The following is a 17,222-nucleotide window of genomic DNA, read 5'->3' as shown; positions in this document are numbered from 1 at the left end:
TTATCCTAATCGTACTTTTTTGTCCTATCATCTCCTCTGTTTTTTTGCCTTATTGGGTTTTTAGAGGTCCTTGAAATATTCTTGGATAGTTAATAATAGCCAATAATAATATATGTTACTTCTATATTTCTTACAGCAAAGTTGTGATTAGTTCTGTAGAAGCTCAGTAATATACTTTATACAAAAATTAAAATTTGCATTTTCTGGTTTAGATTGATAACTCTTAACTAATCTTGAAGAAATACCTTGGTTTTATTTTTAATTTTCTCCCTCAGAAAACATAAGTCCAGAAGAAGAATATAAAATTGCCTGCCTCCTTATGGTCTTTGTGGCAGTTTCCTTGCCGACACTGGCAAGTAACGTGATGTCTCAGTATAGCCCTGCTATAGAAGGTAATAGTGCTTTAAAACTGTTTTGGCAATGAAGAAGTAACTTTTGATATAATAGGTAGTTTTCAAGTAATTAATGTTTGTATATAAAGAATGCGGATTAATTTAGTAGCCACTTACTAGCTTGATAACCATAAATAGTTTTTTCTTTAGAAAGAGAAAATAGATTTTTCTTGAGTTTCTCAGCCCTAGTTTCCTGATAAATGAAATATGTATGGGTGAGCTTTTGGGTGCCTGAATGTGTGCGGCAGGGGATGGTGAAGGAGTACCCAACTCTTAAGATTATTTTAAAGATTGAATGACAGAATGTTTCTACAGCAGCTAAGAGCTTCTTTTTTTTAAGTTTCTAAGGAAATATAAAAATGATACATGATTTCTTTTAGGAATTTTTTTTTAATAGAGACATCATCACTTGTTGCTTTTCTACTATAGTATTTTTAAAAGCACTAGTCCACATGAAAATGAAAGGAGAGCAAGGCAGGCTATGTCCTAGCTCTTTAATAATGTCACTATTTATATAGATTGTGAAGTTATTAAAGACTTGCCATTTATGTATTATTTGAAATATCGGAGTCACACAGAAACCACAAACCCTATATGAACTTTCTCAGGGCACTGCAACAACATACATTGCTTGGCCAAAGCCATCAACCAGATTGCCGCAGCTTTGTTTACAATTCACAAAGGAAGCATTGAAGACCGTCTTAAGGAATTTCTGGCGGTAGGTATACTCAAATAGCAGAACTCATGATGTTTTATAAGGAAAATTAAAATGATAACTATCAAATAAAGCAGAATACAGTCTCCTTTTTCCCCCCCTGAAAGGAGAACCAAATAAAGGAGCCAGTTATCATTTGTTCCCTTAGCTGTCTCTCATTTCTAGAGCTCTGCAATATGACCTTTTTTTCTAAGCTGGTATTTGGACTGCCTAGAATTTTGCCCATTATATTACAGATAGCCACTGAATAATTGAAATATATTGTAAGTTGAAACATACTGAAAATAAACAAGTAACTTGTGAACATTTCATTAAAACTTCCTTAAATTGTCTGTATCCTTCTAAGCTGGCATCTTCCAGTCTACTGAAAATTGGCCAGGAGACAGATAAAACAACAACGAGAAACAGAGAATCTGTGTATTTACTGCTAGATATGGTAAGTCTCATTTTATGTTTTATTAACAAGAAAACAGTTCCAGTCTGATAGTCTTTCTTGGCATTTAGATAATTAAATAACAACATGAGCTGAAATTCCTTTTGATCCCCTCTGTGTAGTTGACTCAAGCCACACACTTTCTAAATATTGCAGGAAAGACCGACATGCTTGTGCTTTACCATATGATAATCAGGTCAGAAAACAAAGATGAGTAGCATTATCTATAAGGTATTCTAAGGTATTCTTTCTGAGTAGTTTTTCAACCAGCTGGGAAGCACCTGGGGCCTTATATTTCACCGCCTCTGGTTTTCTACACCCTGACTCTCTTCCACCGTCTACTGTAATTTCCTGTGAGTCTCTGTGCCTCGTCGGTTCTTTCTCTTCACTGTTTGAACCAGCTCTGCTTGTTTCTACACCGTCCCTCTTCTCTCACAGTAATTTCCTTTTCCTGCAGAGATCTCTATCTGTTCTGTGATTCAGAATACCCCGTCACTCCCGTCTTTTTCTGGATAGACTTTCCTGATGACTCTGCCCCACGTTAATCTTTCATCCCTTTTGAACTCCTCTAGCTTTCCACTTAGTTACATACAGTTGGTCTTATGTGTGATCTGGCCTCCTAGCTTAGACTTGAGAACCCAATTACACTTGATGCTATGGACCGTATTTTAAATATGTTTATATTCTCAAAAAAATATGTTTATATTCTCTTAAATGTCTAGTGTACCGTTGAGGGCAAATGAAAGTACTCAGTCTGTTCCTGTGATTAATAGACTTAATTGAAAAGTGATGTTTTAAACATTTTTGATAGCAAAACAGTGGCACACTTAGATTTCAGGTTTTAAAGTTAAAAGGAAAATAATTTTCTGTTTCTAATAACACTGTAATACTGGCTGTGAGTAAATGTTGCTGCTATAAATAACTCCCAAATCTGTGATGCATTTTTGCCACTTTTCAGATTGTACAGGAATCCCCATTCCTGACCATGGATCTTTTGGAATCTTGTTTTCCTTACGTCTTGCTGAGAAATGCATACCATGCCGTCTACAAGCAAAGTGTTACATCTTCTGCATAAAATACCTACTTATTGAAGACAAGCACGCATTTTTGTTGGTCTGGTTTTACCTGTAAACTGTGGAACAATTTTACCTTAAGGCCTGAAAAACAGTTTTGTGGTTATAAATTTCTTTCATACGGTTGTGTTTTCTGATCATTGGTTTCATTTAATATGGTTGTATTACAGTATACTTGGTTGATTTAGGTTTCACATTCACTGAATTCACTAAAATTATTCCTATAATTTTAGAATATCATTGTTTGGGAAATATACATTTATCTCTATGTTTTTGATATTTGAAAATGAACAAAAAAACCCTTTGCTTGTTTATTTCTGAAAAAGAATTGTATTTAGTGATTATTTTAGATAGTGATATTATAGCATTCATCTGTGTGTAAATTATTTCATATAGGGAAGAGTTCTGATCTGTACCTATGGTCCGCATTGAAAACAAAACTGGATGTGTATTTCTGTGATGTTATGAATACATTTCTACTTTATTTTGAAACATTTGCCAAACTAAATACTGTAACACTGTATAACATTAAAAATGTTTAAGGACTGCTTAGCATTAGAAGCAGGCTATGTCCAGAAATTCTAAAACGGCAGCACATGTTGTTGCTTGTATAAAGCCTGGTGATGATTTTTAGACTAACTTCCCTGGTGCCCTACTGGCAATAGCACTACCATTGTACCCTGCTGTATAATAAATAATCTTAGACATTTATCAACTGTTGATACAAATGTTAGTCCCTAACCACTTTTTATATGTTTTAAATTTTTGAAATTCAAGTGTACCTGCCATAACATAAAATAAACACTAGACTGTATCACATTTTGAATTATTTCTTTAATTTTGGATCTCTAGAAATTTATTAAAAATATGAAAGTTTTAGTTTCAATTTAGTTTAAAATAAGCTTTTAGTTTAGAAATGTCTAACTGTAGCATTTGATACCAAGTCAGCTGTCAGAAAAATCTGCTTAAATATTTTGAAAAACATCCCACTGGAAAAAAATTTTTTTTGAATAAAAATCAGAAAATAAAATCATATGACATTTTTTTAAGAATTAAGCACTAAAAGGATATTCATGTGCCATCAGCTTGCAGTTTCATGTGACCAAATGGACAGTTTTATTTGAAAGAATGGGAATAAAATGATTGATTATGGAACCAGTAAAGTGTTGCTGAGAGCTACTACATCAGTCAGTAATGAATGGGAAAGACCAATTGCTTAGTGGTTGGCCGAGGGTAGAGCAGCTAATTTTGTTTAAAAACTAACCAGATGTTTTGCGCTTTGATTGGCATTATAAAGACTATTTCTCAACAGCTTTGTATCTGGATATCAAGTAGAACTTTTGCTCACAGCTTCTTAAATATACACTAGTAGCACGTTAAGAGAAAAGGAAGCTACTATGAACTCAGTTATATATTATTCTTCTTTGTTCAGGTAAGAGAGTAGAATGAAATTGAGGTGCCACAAGATTATCATGTTGCTATTTTGTGTGTGATCCTTCCAATCTATATTTCAAGCAGGGAATAGTCAGCACTCTCTGTTGAAAATTTTCAATAGTTCAGTGAGGATTTTTGAAAAGAAAAGGAATTTTCTGGGGCGCTGGGTGGCTCAGTCATCTAAGCATCCAACTCTTGATTTTGCCTCAGGTCATGATCTCGGGTCCTGGGATCAAGCCCCGAGTCCGGCTCCATGCTCAGCAGCAGGGAGTCTTCTTGAGACTCTCTCCCTGTCCCTCTGCTCATATAGTCATGTTCTGCCTCTCTCAAAATAAATACATCTGTAAGTACACATTTTAAACTTTGAAACATGTTAGGTTCCTTCCAGTAAGATTGTATCAATTTTACCTTTTCAGTTATGTGAATGTAATTTCCTCTATTAACTGCCAATGCATCTTTGCCTCTTCAAAAAGTGAAACACATGTTGTGTTTTAATTCACATATCTTTATTCATTAGGGAGATGGAATATCTTTTTTGTGTTAATTGGTTATTTTTATTTCTTAAATGAATTTCTCATTTTCACTGTGTTATTTTTTTTCATTTTCACTGTTTTAAGTGGAGTGTTGAAAAACTGTTGTTTTAAAATACCAATTGAACACTTACTTGCATATGTAAACATTTTTTAGTATAATAGGGTTGAAAATAGCTCCCAGACAATCTTGAGTGTAGTCATATGACTGTTAAAATCTAGTAGTGCATAGTAATTAATGTTAGGATGCAGCTACTTTTTTTTTTTTTTAAAGATTTTATTTATCCATGAGAAACTGAGAAGAGAGAGAGAGGCAGAGACACAGGCAGAGGGAGAAGCAGGCTCCATGCAGGGAGCCCGATGTGGGACTCGATCCCGGGTCTCCAGGATCACGCCCTGGGCTGAAGGCAGGTGCTAAACTGCTGAGCCACCCGGGCTGCCCATGGATGCAGCTACTTTGATAACTGAATTTTAATTGAATTTTCGAAGTATATGACATTTATTTCCAAGTCCAAGTTAATGGCATTCATTTAAAAGGGGTGTGTGTGTGTGTGTGTGTGTGTGTGTGTGTGTGTGTGTATACCTGTTAGAGAATGAAAAGATGTCCAATTTAAAAACATGAACTTAGGGGCCCCTGGGTGGCTCAGTCGGCCCAGTGTCCGGTCCGCCTTGGGCTCAGGTCGTGATCTCAGGGTCCTGGGATCAAGCCCTGCGTGGGGCTGGCTGTCCAGCGGAGAATATGCTTCTCCTTTTCCTCCTTGCTTTTGCTCTTTCTCACTTAGCTCTGTCACTATTTCTGTCTCGCTCTCAAATAAATAAATGAAATCTTTAATACATGAATTTAAGAATCAATTAAAATTACACCGAGATTGCAATTCCTTTATTCTATTAAATAGGTATATTATGAATTATATATTAAGCTAATTCAGAAAGATGCCGTTTGTGTGTTTAAATACTATATAGGAGACTATACACAGCAGTTTTTAGCTTCATTCCTTGGAGATGTCATTTTAAAAACTATGTTCTCAGTAAAAATGTCTACCAATCAGAAGGCGAAAAGTTGTAAGACTCCTTGCCTTTCATACCAATAGTCTGGTACACATCATTTTTTTTAAAGAGAAAAAAGACCAAAGAGGACTTCAGTAACTAAATTAGTGTAATTAATGTTAACCTTTGTCTTTCAGTTACATCCTCTAAAGTTAATTTGTAAAGCTCTTTATATTTTAATGGGCTTGATAAAATTGTTTCTGTCATTCATTCCACCCCAGCCTTCAAGTTATGGAAAGTTTTTCCATTTTACAAAATTTTTCAGAGCCAAGGTTAAGTGGCCTTTAAAAAAAAAAAGATTTTATTTATTTGTTTTTAGAGATAGATTGTTCAGGGAGAAGAGTGAAGGGCAAGGACAAGTAGACTCCAGGCTGAGGGTCAAGCCCCATGTGGGGCTCAATCTCATGACCCTGAGATCATGACCTGACCTGAAATTGAGAGTTGGTCTTTAACCAACTGAGCCACCCCGGTGCTCCTAAAGTGGCCTTTTTGTTATTACAAATAGGAAGGAAAAAATACATAAAGGAAATGGAATCTATATCATACATTATTTTAAATGTAATTAAGATAATTCCTTGTGAGAAAAAAGCTGCCTGGTCATTAAGTCATCTTTATTTACTGTAATCCTGACCTTCATAGATGGTGCTAATGCAGGAAATCCGGTCACAGAATGTTCCGTAGTGCAGTCGGTCTGAGAGCATATGTCCGTACAGTGGGATGAAAGCGACGTGTAAGATCTTGCACCTACCTTCCGGGAGCTCAGAGTGCACCTTGCTGTTAAGTCATAATCAGCTGATTGTTCTGCTAGTGTTGCCGATCTCTTAACCCAGATGGGATGGAAAAACTCCAAAGTTCAGTGGACTAGGATTAGGGCCCTGGAGAAAAGGCTTCTGCGAATTTACAGGTGTTAACGCAGAATGAGCAAGCCTTTAGTATCTCTAGAGGTCAGGAGGAGTTCTTGGAGCCTACGCTGGGCCAGGGGCTGGGGAAACACACTCTTCACAGTCAAGAAGGGCTCCTGACAATGAGTAGTTTTTTACAGGGTTATACACTTCTTGCGTTTTGTAAGAGCTCAAACAAGGACTACGGCCCACGGGCAGGCATCCCGTTTTCATCTGATGGCATTGGCCTGGATTTTCAAACAATGGCTCTTTTTTACTTTATTTTAGTTTTTTATTTAGGTTTTATTTATTCATGAGAGGCACAGAGAGAGGCAGAGACACAGGCAGAGGGAGAAGCAGGCTCCCTGTGGGTAGCCCGATGCAGGACTCAATCCCGGGACCCTGGGGTCATGACCTGGGCCAAAGGCAGGTGCTCAACCGCTGAGCCATCTAGGTGCCCCTTTTTCTAAAGATTTGCTGTGACCCTTGTCTTTTCATAAAAAGATTGGTTTGAAATTTTAAATGTTTTAATCTTTAATGACAAATGGATATTTAGTTATTTGGTCCTGTTGAATTGAAAGGAAAATCAGTATTTATTGAGCCCACTTGGTATTATTTTCAGGGTGGAAAGTTGCTTTAGGTATATTGAAATTTGGATATTTATATGAATCGAACTTTCCATACACGTTACTGTCATTACCGTTTCAGGTCAAGCATGCCTAACTCTAATATGCTTCATTTCCAAGAAAGGTTCTCAGGCTGTCGTTTTGACCTAAAAAGAACAATGTAAGATAAATTAGCAAATCAAAGTGAGGAACCTAGCCAGAGAGGCCATATCTTATTTCCAGTTAAATGCACTTTACTACTTTCTCTTAACTTCGAGAATGAGGTGGAGGGATGGGTTCTGGTCAACTTCTTGCATGAGGTCCACAAACCTGGGACATGGGTGGCCTGGAGATGGGACGATACTGGATAAGCAACCTGTGATTGCCATGTCTTAACTGTGGTATAAGGCTAAGTCATATTCGTAGTGTACATACTGACCAAATGCTCAATCGTCTGGTCTTGGAATTATATTTGGCCAAGGCCTAAGAGGAAAATCACCATTATAGAATATAAGCTTCTAAGACATATGAACAAGTCTTATTTAAAAATTATTATAATTTTATTTCATCAGTTATATATATATTTTTTAATTTTTATTTATTTATGATAGTCACACAGAGAGAGAGAGGCAGAGACACAGGCAGAAGGAGAGGCAGAGACACAGGCAGAGGGAGAAGCAGGCTCCATGCACTGGGAGCCTGACGTGGGATTCGATCCCGGGTCTCCAGGATCACGCCCTGGGCCAAAGGCAGGCACTAAACCGCTGCGCCACCCAGGGATCCCTCGTCAGTTATATTTTTAAAGTGTAATGTGGTTCAGAATCATTCATTTCTCACCTCTATCAACTGCTAAATTGCTCCTGTGCTCATGTTAAACCACTCATTTAAAATTCTAAATAGTGACTTACTTTTTAAAAAGATTTTATTTATTCATGAGAGACAGAGAGAGGCAGAAACACAGGCAGAGGGAGGAGCAGGCTCCCTATGGGGAGCCCAATGCAGGACTCGATCCCAGGACCCCGGGATCATGACCTGAACCAAAAGCAGACGCTCAGCCACTGAGCCCTCCAGGTGCCCCTAAATACTGACTTTCAAGTGGAGAGTGGAGAGCAACTCACGAAGTTGCTATCAAATTAGTAAGATTTGCTTTTTCTCCATTAGTAACTGAATAAGTTAAAGGCATTTCTTCTTTAACTCCTGCATTTGAAGTTTTGGGGGTCAGTGCTAATGATAAAATTTCATTGCAGTATTCTCCCAAACTGAAACTTCCTGCATTATTCGGTGGTATTTCCAGAAACAAACCTAAAACATGTCGCCCTTGTTTATTTTTTCCTAAGTTCTTGCATACATTATTGCATCATAATTACTTGAGAAAAAATTTTTTGATAGACTTTGGTTCTAAAAATGTGACAGTGGTACAAATGCAACTAAATTTTCCACTTGCATATTATCTTTAACTGTGTGCATGCTAATTTCGGCATCTTGTGGTAGAAAGAGAATCTTCACAACAAGTAGTATCATGTAAGAAATCCTTACATTCTAAAGGCACATTTGTACTTAAACTGATGGAATCCAATTTAAGGAGATCTCCACTCCAATTATATCTGAAATGTTTGTCTTGGGGCACCAGGGTGACTCAGTCGGTTAAGTGTCTGTCTTCGGCTCAGGTCATGGTCCCAGGGTCCTGGGGTGGAGCCCCTCATGGGGTTCCCTCCCAGTGGGGAGGCTGCTTCTCCCTCTCCCTCTCCCTGCCACTGTGCCTACCTGTGCTTTCCCTTATGTCTCTAATGAATAAGTAAAAGCCTTATAAAAAAAAGTATTTGAGAGCAGATATTCAATTATGAATCATAAATCAAGATGCCATACCAACTGGGTATGACCATAACCTATGGAATTACATGGTCATTGATCACACACAACTTGTAGAGGCCAAAAGGCAGATTGGAGCTGGCATTCGGTGGTTAGACCTTGCAAAAACTAAACCCAAATCTGAGGAGCAGCTAATGCACAAGTTCCTAGGCTGATGCTGAACTTTCAGTTCATCCCTAATGCCTACCTCCGGCCAAAACGTACAAGGGTCTTTTTGCATAGCCTGAAGCAAGGCCCTGCCAGTAGGACTCAGATGGGAATAAAGGTCAAATTTGATCTTGGCTGTTAATAGGGGTTTGTCCAAGCTGAAAACGCTGGTCAGAATAATAAGAAGAAGAACTTACTGATAGTTCACTGTGCAGCGGACACTGCCAAGTTTTATCCAATTTGATCTAAGTATTGCTCATCTAGTCTTCACAATATCCCTACGTTACTGATGTGGAAACTGAAGCTCAGGGAAGGTGAGTAACTTGTACAAACTCATGTTGCAAGGAAGTAGCAGCCAAGATTTAAATCTGGTCCCAAACTATATACTTATCCTTATCCTTATATTGTCTCAGATCTCTCAGATCGGAGGGTGGGCTTCTGGATGCAGTGGCATTTAAGGCTGCTTGGCACCGCCTTGGGTGCAGCTTCAGCGTTAGGAGCCACTTCTGAGTGCCTACATCATGCCACTTTCACACCCATTGCCTGTTTTAATCCCCACCACCAAATTGCTCAAGAGGGATTGTCTTTTCATGAAGAAATGGTACCACAGAGCTTTAAGTCCCTTGTCACAGGCACATGGAGTGACAGTAATAATGGAGCACTTTAGGTTTTTATAGCTGGAGAGAGCCTTAGAAATGATCTACTTTAACCTACTCAAGGGTGAGTAATTTATCCAGTCACATAGAAGGAATCTTGTGATTTCTTTTAGAATTTTGTCATCTAGGTTCGTGGCATAGTAGGTGTAGTGCTCCTTCTATTGTGCCATGCTGCTACACGTACGTGCATGGTTCTACAGTCGTAACGCCTTAGTCATCATGAGCGTTTCCTGGTTCCTGCTAGGATTTTAGGGGGTCTATGTGAGGGATGATTCCATGGCATCAGAAAATCTGGGATCGTAATCCCAGCTCTGCTACTTTCAAGTTACTTGACTTTTCTGAGTTTGCTTCTATAAACGTAGAGCGGAGATAATATCTACCTCAAAGGGCTGTTGTCAGGACTGAAGTGAGGTCATGTGTATAAACTGATAAGATTCAATAGATGGAGGTTGTTTTTCTGATTTGTGGTTGATTTGACAATTTGTTCTGCATCTTATACAACTGTCTTCAAAGAGTTTGCTGTGGATTCTAGGAACGGTATCACATCACAACTTCCATTCACGAGACTGGGACACTTTTTTTTTTTTTTATGATAGTCACACAGAAAGAGAGAGAGAGAGGCAGAGACATAGGCAGAGGGAGAAGCAGGCTCCATGTACCGGGAGCCCGACGTGGGATTCGATCCCGGGTCTCCAGGACCGCGCCTGGGGCCAAAGGCAGGCGCCAAACCGCTGCGCCACCCAGGGATCCCCCCGACTGGGACACTTTCGCGTCTATATCTGGGCAGCCTGGGTGGCTCAGCGGTTTAGTGCTGCCTTCAGCCCAGGGCGTGATCCTGGAGACCCGGGATCGAGCCCCACGTCGGGCTCCCTGCATGGAGCCTGCTTCTCCCTCTGCCTGTGTCTCTGCCTCTCTCTCTCTCTCTCTGTGTGTCTCTCATGAATAAATAAAAATCTCAAAAAAAAAATCCTTTGTGTCTATATCCCAGCCTATGTTCCAGCTCTGGTCTGAGAGTCTTTATGTGATCTTGGATGGGAAAGAGTTCTTTTTCTCAGGCAGCTTTAACATAAAGCAATGCTCAAGTTGATTGAAGCCTGCTCTTTACGCCTGTACATTGTACTATATTTATGTGCATTATACACACGGATGTAAAAGATAGAAACCTTGCATTTTCAATGTCATTGTAGCATCCGGAACAATTTTAACAATTGCTTGCTGGACGTCTCTGTGCTTTTTCCTCATGTTGTTTCCTGCCTCTAGAATGGAATGTTCGCTCATATTCTGGCCTCAACCTCCTGATCTCATTGTCAACAGTGAGTTCAAACCTTCTTTTCCATAGCACATCATTCTCTGTTTTCTTCTGAACCTCGTAAATACTTTTATTACACACTTACTGGATCATAGCGTGATTGTTACACATCTGCGTCTTCTTTGATTCTTGGAATACCTTCTGGGTCCGTGTTCATTTCACCTTTTTTAAAAAAATATTTTATTTATTTATTCACGAGAGAGAGAAAGAGGCAGAGACACAGGCAGAGGGAGAAGCAGGCTCCATGCAGGGAGCCCGACGTGGGACTCGATCCCGGGGCCCCAGGATCAGGCCCTGGGCTGAAGGCGGTGCTACACCGCTGAGCCCCCCGGGCTGCCCTCACCTTTCTTTTTAATCAAACCCCCAACTCAATGGAAAAGGCTGATGGCTGGACAGATGCTGTAGAAAAATGGCCTTTACTTCATGTTGGGGGCCAGTGGGTATTTTTCTTTTTGTACTTGCTTGTGAAGCACGGGTAGGTAGGGCTTCCAGGGCCCGGAGTGGAGGTAGCTCAGTGGTGACGCAAAGTGGTTTGTGTGATTTCTCCCAGTGAGATCATTCCCACGTTCGGACTATTAGGGGGACACTTGGAATCTGAACTCCTTATGTAAATAGGCATAAGCCCCTGAGACTGATGACACGCTATAAGTTAACTAAATTGAATTTAAATATAAAAAGTTTTAGGGGATCCCTGGGTGGCTCAGCGGTTTAGCGCCTGCCTTTGGCCCAGGCGTGATCCTGGAGTCCCAGGATCGAGTCCTGCGTCAGGCTCCCAGCATGGGGCCTGCTTCTCCCTCTGCCTGTGTCTCTGCCTCTCTCTCTCTCTATGTTTATCATTAAAAAAAAAAAAAACTTAAAAAAATAAATATAAAAAGTTTTAATAAATAGGCATAAGAAGGGGAGGGGTCGTGAGAGATCCAGATAGTGTTTCCTGTAACAGGAAAATGACTTTTTTTTTTTTTAATCTGGAAACGTAAGTGAAATGCCAAGAGCAAAGAAGAGGAGCTCTAAGAGAAATTGCAAAGTGACGATTGAGGTCATCGTCCTGAAGTAGAAAAATGGTCCTTTGAGCCTGGTGACCCGGGCCTCCCGGAGGTGGGCGCTTCACACACGGGGCCGGGGCTGCGAGGCCTTCACCGCAGCGTCAGCCCTGGGCAGCGGTGCCCCCGCCCCGGAGCTCGGCCGACGGTCCTCTGAGGTCATCGGGCGCAAGGCCCAGTGGACCTGTCACCCCGTCAGCCTAACTTCCCATCCGGCCCCGCGATGCGCCGGCAGCTACCCTGGCGGCCGGGCCCACGCTGAGGAGCGGCGACTCCCGGAGCGAAGAGCCTCGGCCGCGGGTTCTAGGCTCGTCCTGAGGGCCCGGCCCGGCCCGGCTGACGGGAGCTCCCACGGCGGCTCGGCCTGAGGGGCGCTGCCCAGGGCGGGGGCCTGGCCTCAGCCGCCGGCCACACGGGCTGCCTCAGCCCACCAGGACGTGGCCTTCCGGACAGGGCGTCCCAGCTGGGAGACAGATGTGGCCTTTCAGGAGCAGCTCCTCCAGCCGCCCCCCTCAGGGCTGTGGAGCTCCCGCCTCGCCTCACGCCCCGACCTCCCGCGCCTTCGAGGAGGACGAGGAGGACGTGTGCACCGGCCGCTCGGCCTGCGGGGAGAGGCCCGGGGCCACACGCAGGCAGAGGTGCTCGCCGCAGGCCCGACGGCGGCCTGTCAGTGGAGGAGGGAGGATGGCGGGTCCTGTCGCGGCCTGAGGCTGATGTCTGTCCCGTGACCACGGGCAGGAGGAGGATCACATGCTTCTCGGCCGCAGACGGCGACACAGGTCCCTGAAGCCGGGCCACGTGGCACAGGAGATCAGGGAGGACCGCTGTCACCCGTCGCGCCTTGCATCAGTTCGACGAATGTTTCTTAAGTTTATTTTCAAGCAACCTTTCCCCCCGACGACGTGGGGCTGGAGCTCGTGACCCCGAGACCGGGAGCCACATGCTCCTCTGGGGCACCAGCCCGGCGCCCTCAGCGGCAACAGCTCTTTCCTGACAGCGGCTACGCGCGGACGTGGTGGCTCAGCCTTCCCGCGGGCCCGACCCGCCGCCCCTCCCCGCTTGCCCACGCCGGGTCTCTGAGACTCGGTCACGAGAAGGTGGAGCATCGGCCGGGCCAGGCCCGTTTGGGCCGCAGTGACGAAGGGCGCCCGCTCCGAGGGCCGTCTGCCCCCTGCCTTGGCAGGAGCGCGTTTCCTCCCTTGCAAAAGGAAGTCTCCAGCCCGAGCAGACCGACTCCGTCAGCCGAGCCAGGGGTACGATCTCATGCGTCAGACAAACCCCAGTTTGCTGTTTCTTGTAACAGAGTTCAAGGAAGACCTGGGCTCAAGGAAGAGTTTGTTCTGACCGGCCGCGGCTCCGTTGGAACCGCCGGGCCGCGCAAGTGCCTGCACGCACCCTGGCTGCACAGCTCCGTCTTCACAGACCTGGGCCGCGTCCCGGGTCTTCAGCGATGAGCATAGGGTCCAGTGTTCCAAGAAGGATCCGGCTTCTGGACGTGCCGTCTGCAGAAGAGCTCATTTCATAGGAACTGAGCTAAAATTTCTATCGTGGAGCAAACGTGGTATAATCTTTCTGAATAAAAAGCCAATCAGGGCCGAACTCTGCTGGGGAAGTAGGCTCTGGGATACTTGAAGGGAAACACATGTACATGGATTAATATGAGGAGGGTTTCCTAGTTGTAAATCCGAAAAAAAATCCAGGACAATCCTCTTTTCACAATCGCTTATTGAAAACTTTTGCAAGAAATTTCTTCCCCAAAAAAGGACTGTGGAATTAGTCTACTGGTCAATTAATTAAAGGTAATTTTATTTTTTTTTAATTTTTTAAAATTTATTTATGATAGTCATACACAGAGAGAGAGAGGCAGAGACACAGGCAGAGGGAGAAGCAGGCTCCATGCACCGGGAGCCCGACGTGGGATTCGATCCCGGGTCTCCAGGATCGTGCCCTGGGCCAAAGGCAGGCGCCAAACCGCTGCACCACCCAGGGATCCCAATTAAAGGTAATTTTAATCATCTTTTTAAAAATTCTTCATACAAAGCACAGATGTGTGTGTCTCTCAAACAGACTGCATTATGTAAGTCCTTAAAAAAAACACACGATTGAATGAAGACCTACAAATATTTATGCCAAGCAGGAATCCGCCTGCCACCTCCCTGCAACATTAACTCAAAATTGATGTTGAGGGGCACCCGGGTGTCTCCGCGGTTGAGCGTCTGCCTTTGTCTCGGGTCGTGACCCCGGGGTCCCGGGTTCGAGTCCCACATCAGGCTCCCCGCGGGGAGCCTGCTTCTGCCTCTGCCTGTGTCTCCGTCTCTTTCTTGGTGTCTCTCATGAATAGATAAATACAATCTTAAAAAAAAAATTTGATGTTGGATTCAAGATTCTGAGACTAGGTTTCTACTACTTGAGCTCTAGCAAAATTTAAGGTTCTGTAGACTCAGCTAGGATAATGTCCTCCGTGTCCAAATCTAAAATGATTATGCTGATAACCTCCATGCTGAGTGCTGTTCAGATTGGCCCCCCTGGTGACAATTCTGGCTCACCCTTCCTCCCCCAGCCTCCTCCTCCTTGGCCTCCGCAACCACCCCTCTCTCCATAAGCACTGCCTTGATCACCACGGCGCCCACCATCGTGGTATCTGCCCTGCTGGTATCCACCACCCTGGTATCCACTTCCTGTATAGGTAGATGTTTGGAAGCCACCGTCACTACCACCTTGGTAGCTACCACCGTGGCCACCACCATGATGGCCCCCTGGCTGGAAACCTGAATCTTTTTTTTTTTTTAATTTTATGTATTTATTCATGAGAAACACACACACACACAGAGAGAGAGAGAGGCAGAGACACAGAGAAGCAGGCTCCACGCAGGGAGCCCAACGCGGGACTTGATCCCGGGTCTCGGGGATCATGCCCTGGGCTGAAGGCAGCCCTAAACCGCTGAGCCCCCCGGGCTGCCCTGGAAGCCTGAATCTTGGTAAGCACCACCGTGGTAGCCACCTCCTGCTCCATTCCCTCCATCTGTCCAGCCTCCTTCATGCTTATTTCCTCCTTCTCCCCCTCAGCTACCATGGGCGTAGCCACCTCGTCGACCTCTCCGTCCTCCTTGTTCATGGCCTCCTCGTCCACCATATGGGGAAGGTTCATGACCCCCTCCCCCCTTCTTGGCCTGCTGCTTGCCGCTGGGGGCCATCCTGCCTCTGTGCCGTGCTGGCATCTCTGGAAGGGGGGGTGCGATTTCACGGGTCTACCTCCCCTGTCGGGCACCCAGCCCGTCAACACCTTGTTGCTGGCTCGGCCGGTCTTTCCTCCTATAGAGCCATGGCTTGTTCTTAAAAGCTTTGACAGGTGTTGTCTTGTAGCCAAAAGGTGGGCCACAGCAACGGTGCTTTTAGGAGTATGAGCTTTTAGGGGATAAGGTTTCAGCTTGTCTTTGCTAATTTTTCTGTGTGACCTTTGGCTCCGTCAGACCAACCAGAAGACTGGACAGCGACATCCAACCATCTTATTAGCGGCCTTCTCGGGACCGGGTCTTCATTAGCTGCGGTTCATCGCCCCGGCCTTTCCCAGGGAGCTGGTCCCAGTGGCTCCTGCAATACAGGCCTCCCCACATGGTTAGCTGCAGCTCCTGCCAATGTCCCCTCTAATCGTTTGTCAATCCCGCTGAAGACCTGGAACGCAGTCATACTGGCGGCCGGGTTTGGACGTTCCCAGGGCAGGACATGTGCTTTTCAAGTCTTGAGGGTCCTCGCTGCGCCTCCTCCGGAGCTTCTCCTAGAGCAGCGTTCCCACAGGCCATTCTGGCAGGTTCCAACTCTGAGATGAGGCATGTGAGCCAAAGGAGGCACTTCTGAGTGCGAAGGCGCGTGGTCACATCCAGATGTGGCCTCCCCTAGTGGCCCACTCAGCTTGGGCTAGAATTCTCAGCTGCACTCGGACCGTTAGTCACTTGCACGTTTCCCTCTGGTTTATGGAGCACGCTTGACCCATCCACCAGCCCAGCACCGAGTCTGATGAGCTCGGGAACTGGCTCCGCAGACACGGCCGGCGGCCCACGACGGACCCACAACCTGGGTCTTCGGGCAGCGCCAAGATGGTAGCGTCCCCGAGGTCACGCTCCACGCCACTGCGACACTCACACACGGGTCACTAGACTCCCTTCTGCCCCCCCAGCATGTGCTCACACATCTGCAGCCTCCCTGCAGCGAATGTTTATTTAATACCTGCTATGGGCCAGCCACTTGGGGCAGAGGAGTAGGAAGACACTATCCTAAAGCACAATTTAACTAGACTTATCCAGTTCCCAGCCCCATGCCCAGCCACCCCTAAGGAGGAAGACTCCCAGCGGAGGCTCCTGCGATCCTACACTGGCACCCCACTACCCGTCCTCCTGCTGCCGGGCAGTTAATGAGAGAGGAAGCTGGATCCGCGGGGAGTTAGTCCACTGACTTGGAGGTGGCGGCCTGTTTCTACCAGATGTTTCTCGTAAGTGAGGACCAAGGCTGAAGGTTGTAGTGGTTGTTTCAGCTGCGAGTGTCATGGAGTAGAGATTGGGGCGGTCATTGGGGCGGTTTGCTATGCTCCCAGATTATAAGGAAGGAGAGAATCAGAAAGCTGATCGGGTGAAAAGAATGGTGTGGATGCCCAGAAGAAATCAAAGAAACATGGCACGATGAAGTTGAGAAAAAATCCAGACTCTCTTCTTCAATCTCTCTCTTTTTTTTTTTTTCCACTTGAATTGATTTCATTAGATTTATATTTCTTACTACTTCCCAGTGCAGAGAAGGTCCTCAAAAAAATATTTATTGAATGAATGAATTGTACGGGGCATTGCGTCCTAAATGCTTGGTGTATACAGGAAGCAGATACGGTCCCTGCCATCACGGGGTTCGTCCCTAGAGGAGGAGACAGGTGACAGGTGTTACGTATCCGATCTTGACCATGACACAAATGTTGACTCTCATCATCTGATGCAGGAGGCAGGTATTGAACAAATAATGACTATTCGATAGTGCGGTGTCAAAACCAACCAGAAGCTCAGGTAAAAGTTTCGATGTTATTGATCACAACCAATGGATACGTGAATGCGT

General features: G+C 44.4%; 1 protein-coding gene and 1 pseudogene across 4 annotated transcripts in view; one reads left to right on the top strand and one right to left on the bottom strand.

Moving 5' to 3' along the window:
* The window catches only part of NCKAP1 (NCK associated protein 1), a 103,400-nt gene extending 99,968 nt beyond the window's left edge, over nucleotides 1-3,432 (top strand). For all 4 annotated transcript variants that reach the window (XM_038585048.1, XM_038585047.1, XM_038585046.1 and 1 more), the window contains 4 exons: nucleotides 276-392; nucleotides 1,001-1,110; nucleotides 1,454-1,543; nucleotides 2,499-3,432. In XM_038585048.1, the coding sequence (XP_038440976.1) occupies nucleotides 276-392; nucleotides 1,001-1,110; nucleotides 1,454-1,543; nucleotides 2,499-2,615 (434 nt within the window). In that variant the 3' untranslated portion in view covers nucleotides 2,616-3,432. The remainder of the gene's footprint in view (nucleotides 1-275; nucleotides 393-1,000; nucleotides 1,111-1,453; nucleotides 1,544-2,498) is intronic.
* An 11,139-nt stretch (nucleotides 3,433-14,571) lies between these two features.
* Nucleotides 14,572-16,672, bottom strand: LOC100855734 (annotated as a pseudogene).
* Nucleotides 16,673-17,222: the final 550 nt, after the last annotated feature.

The sequence above is a fragment of the Canis lupus genome, chromosome 36 (genome assembly GCF_011100685.1).
Source record: "Canis lupus familiaris isolate Mischka breed German Shepherd chromosome 36, alternate assembly UU_Cfam_GSD_1.0, whole genome shotgun sequence".
Taxonomy (NCBI): domain Eukaryota; kingdom Metazoa; phylum Chordata; class Mammalia; order Carnivora; family Canidae; genus Canis; species Canis lupus.
The sequence above is the reverse complement of the archived record's forward strand: the minus strand, read 5'-3'. Positions and strand labels throughout refer to the sequence as shown.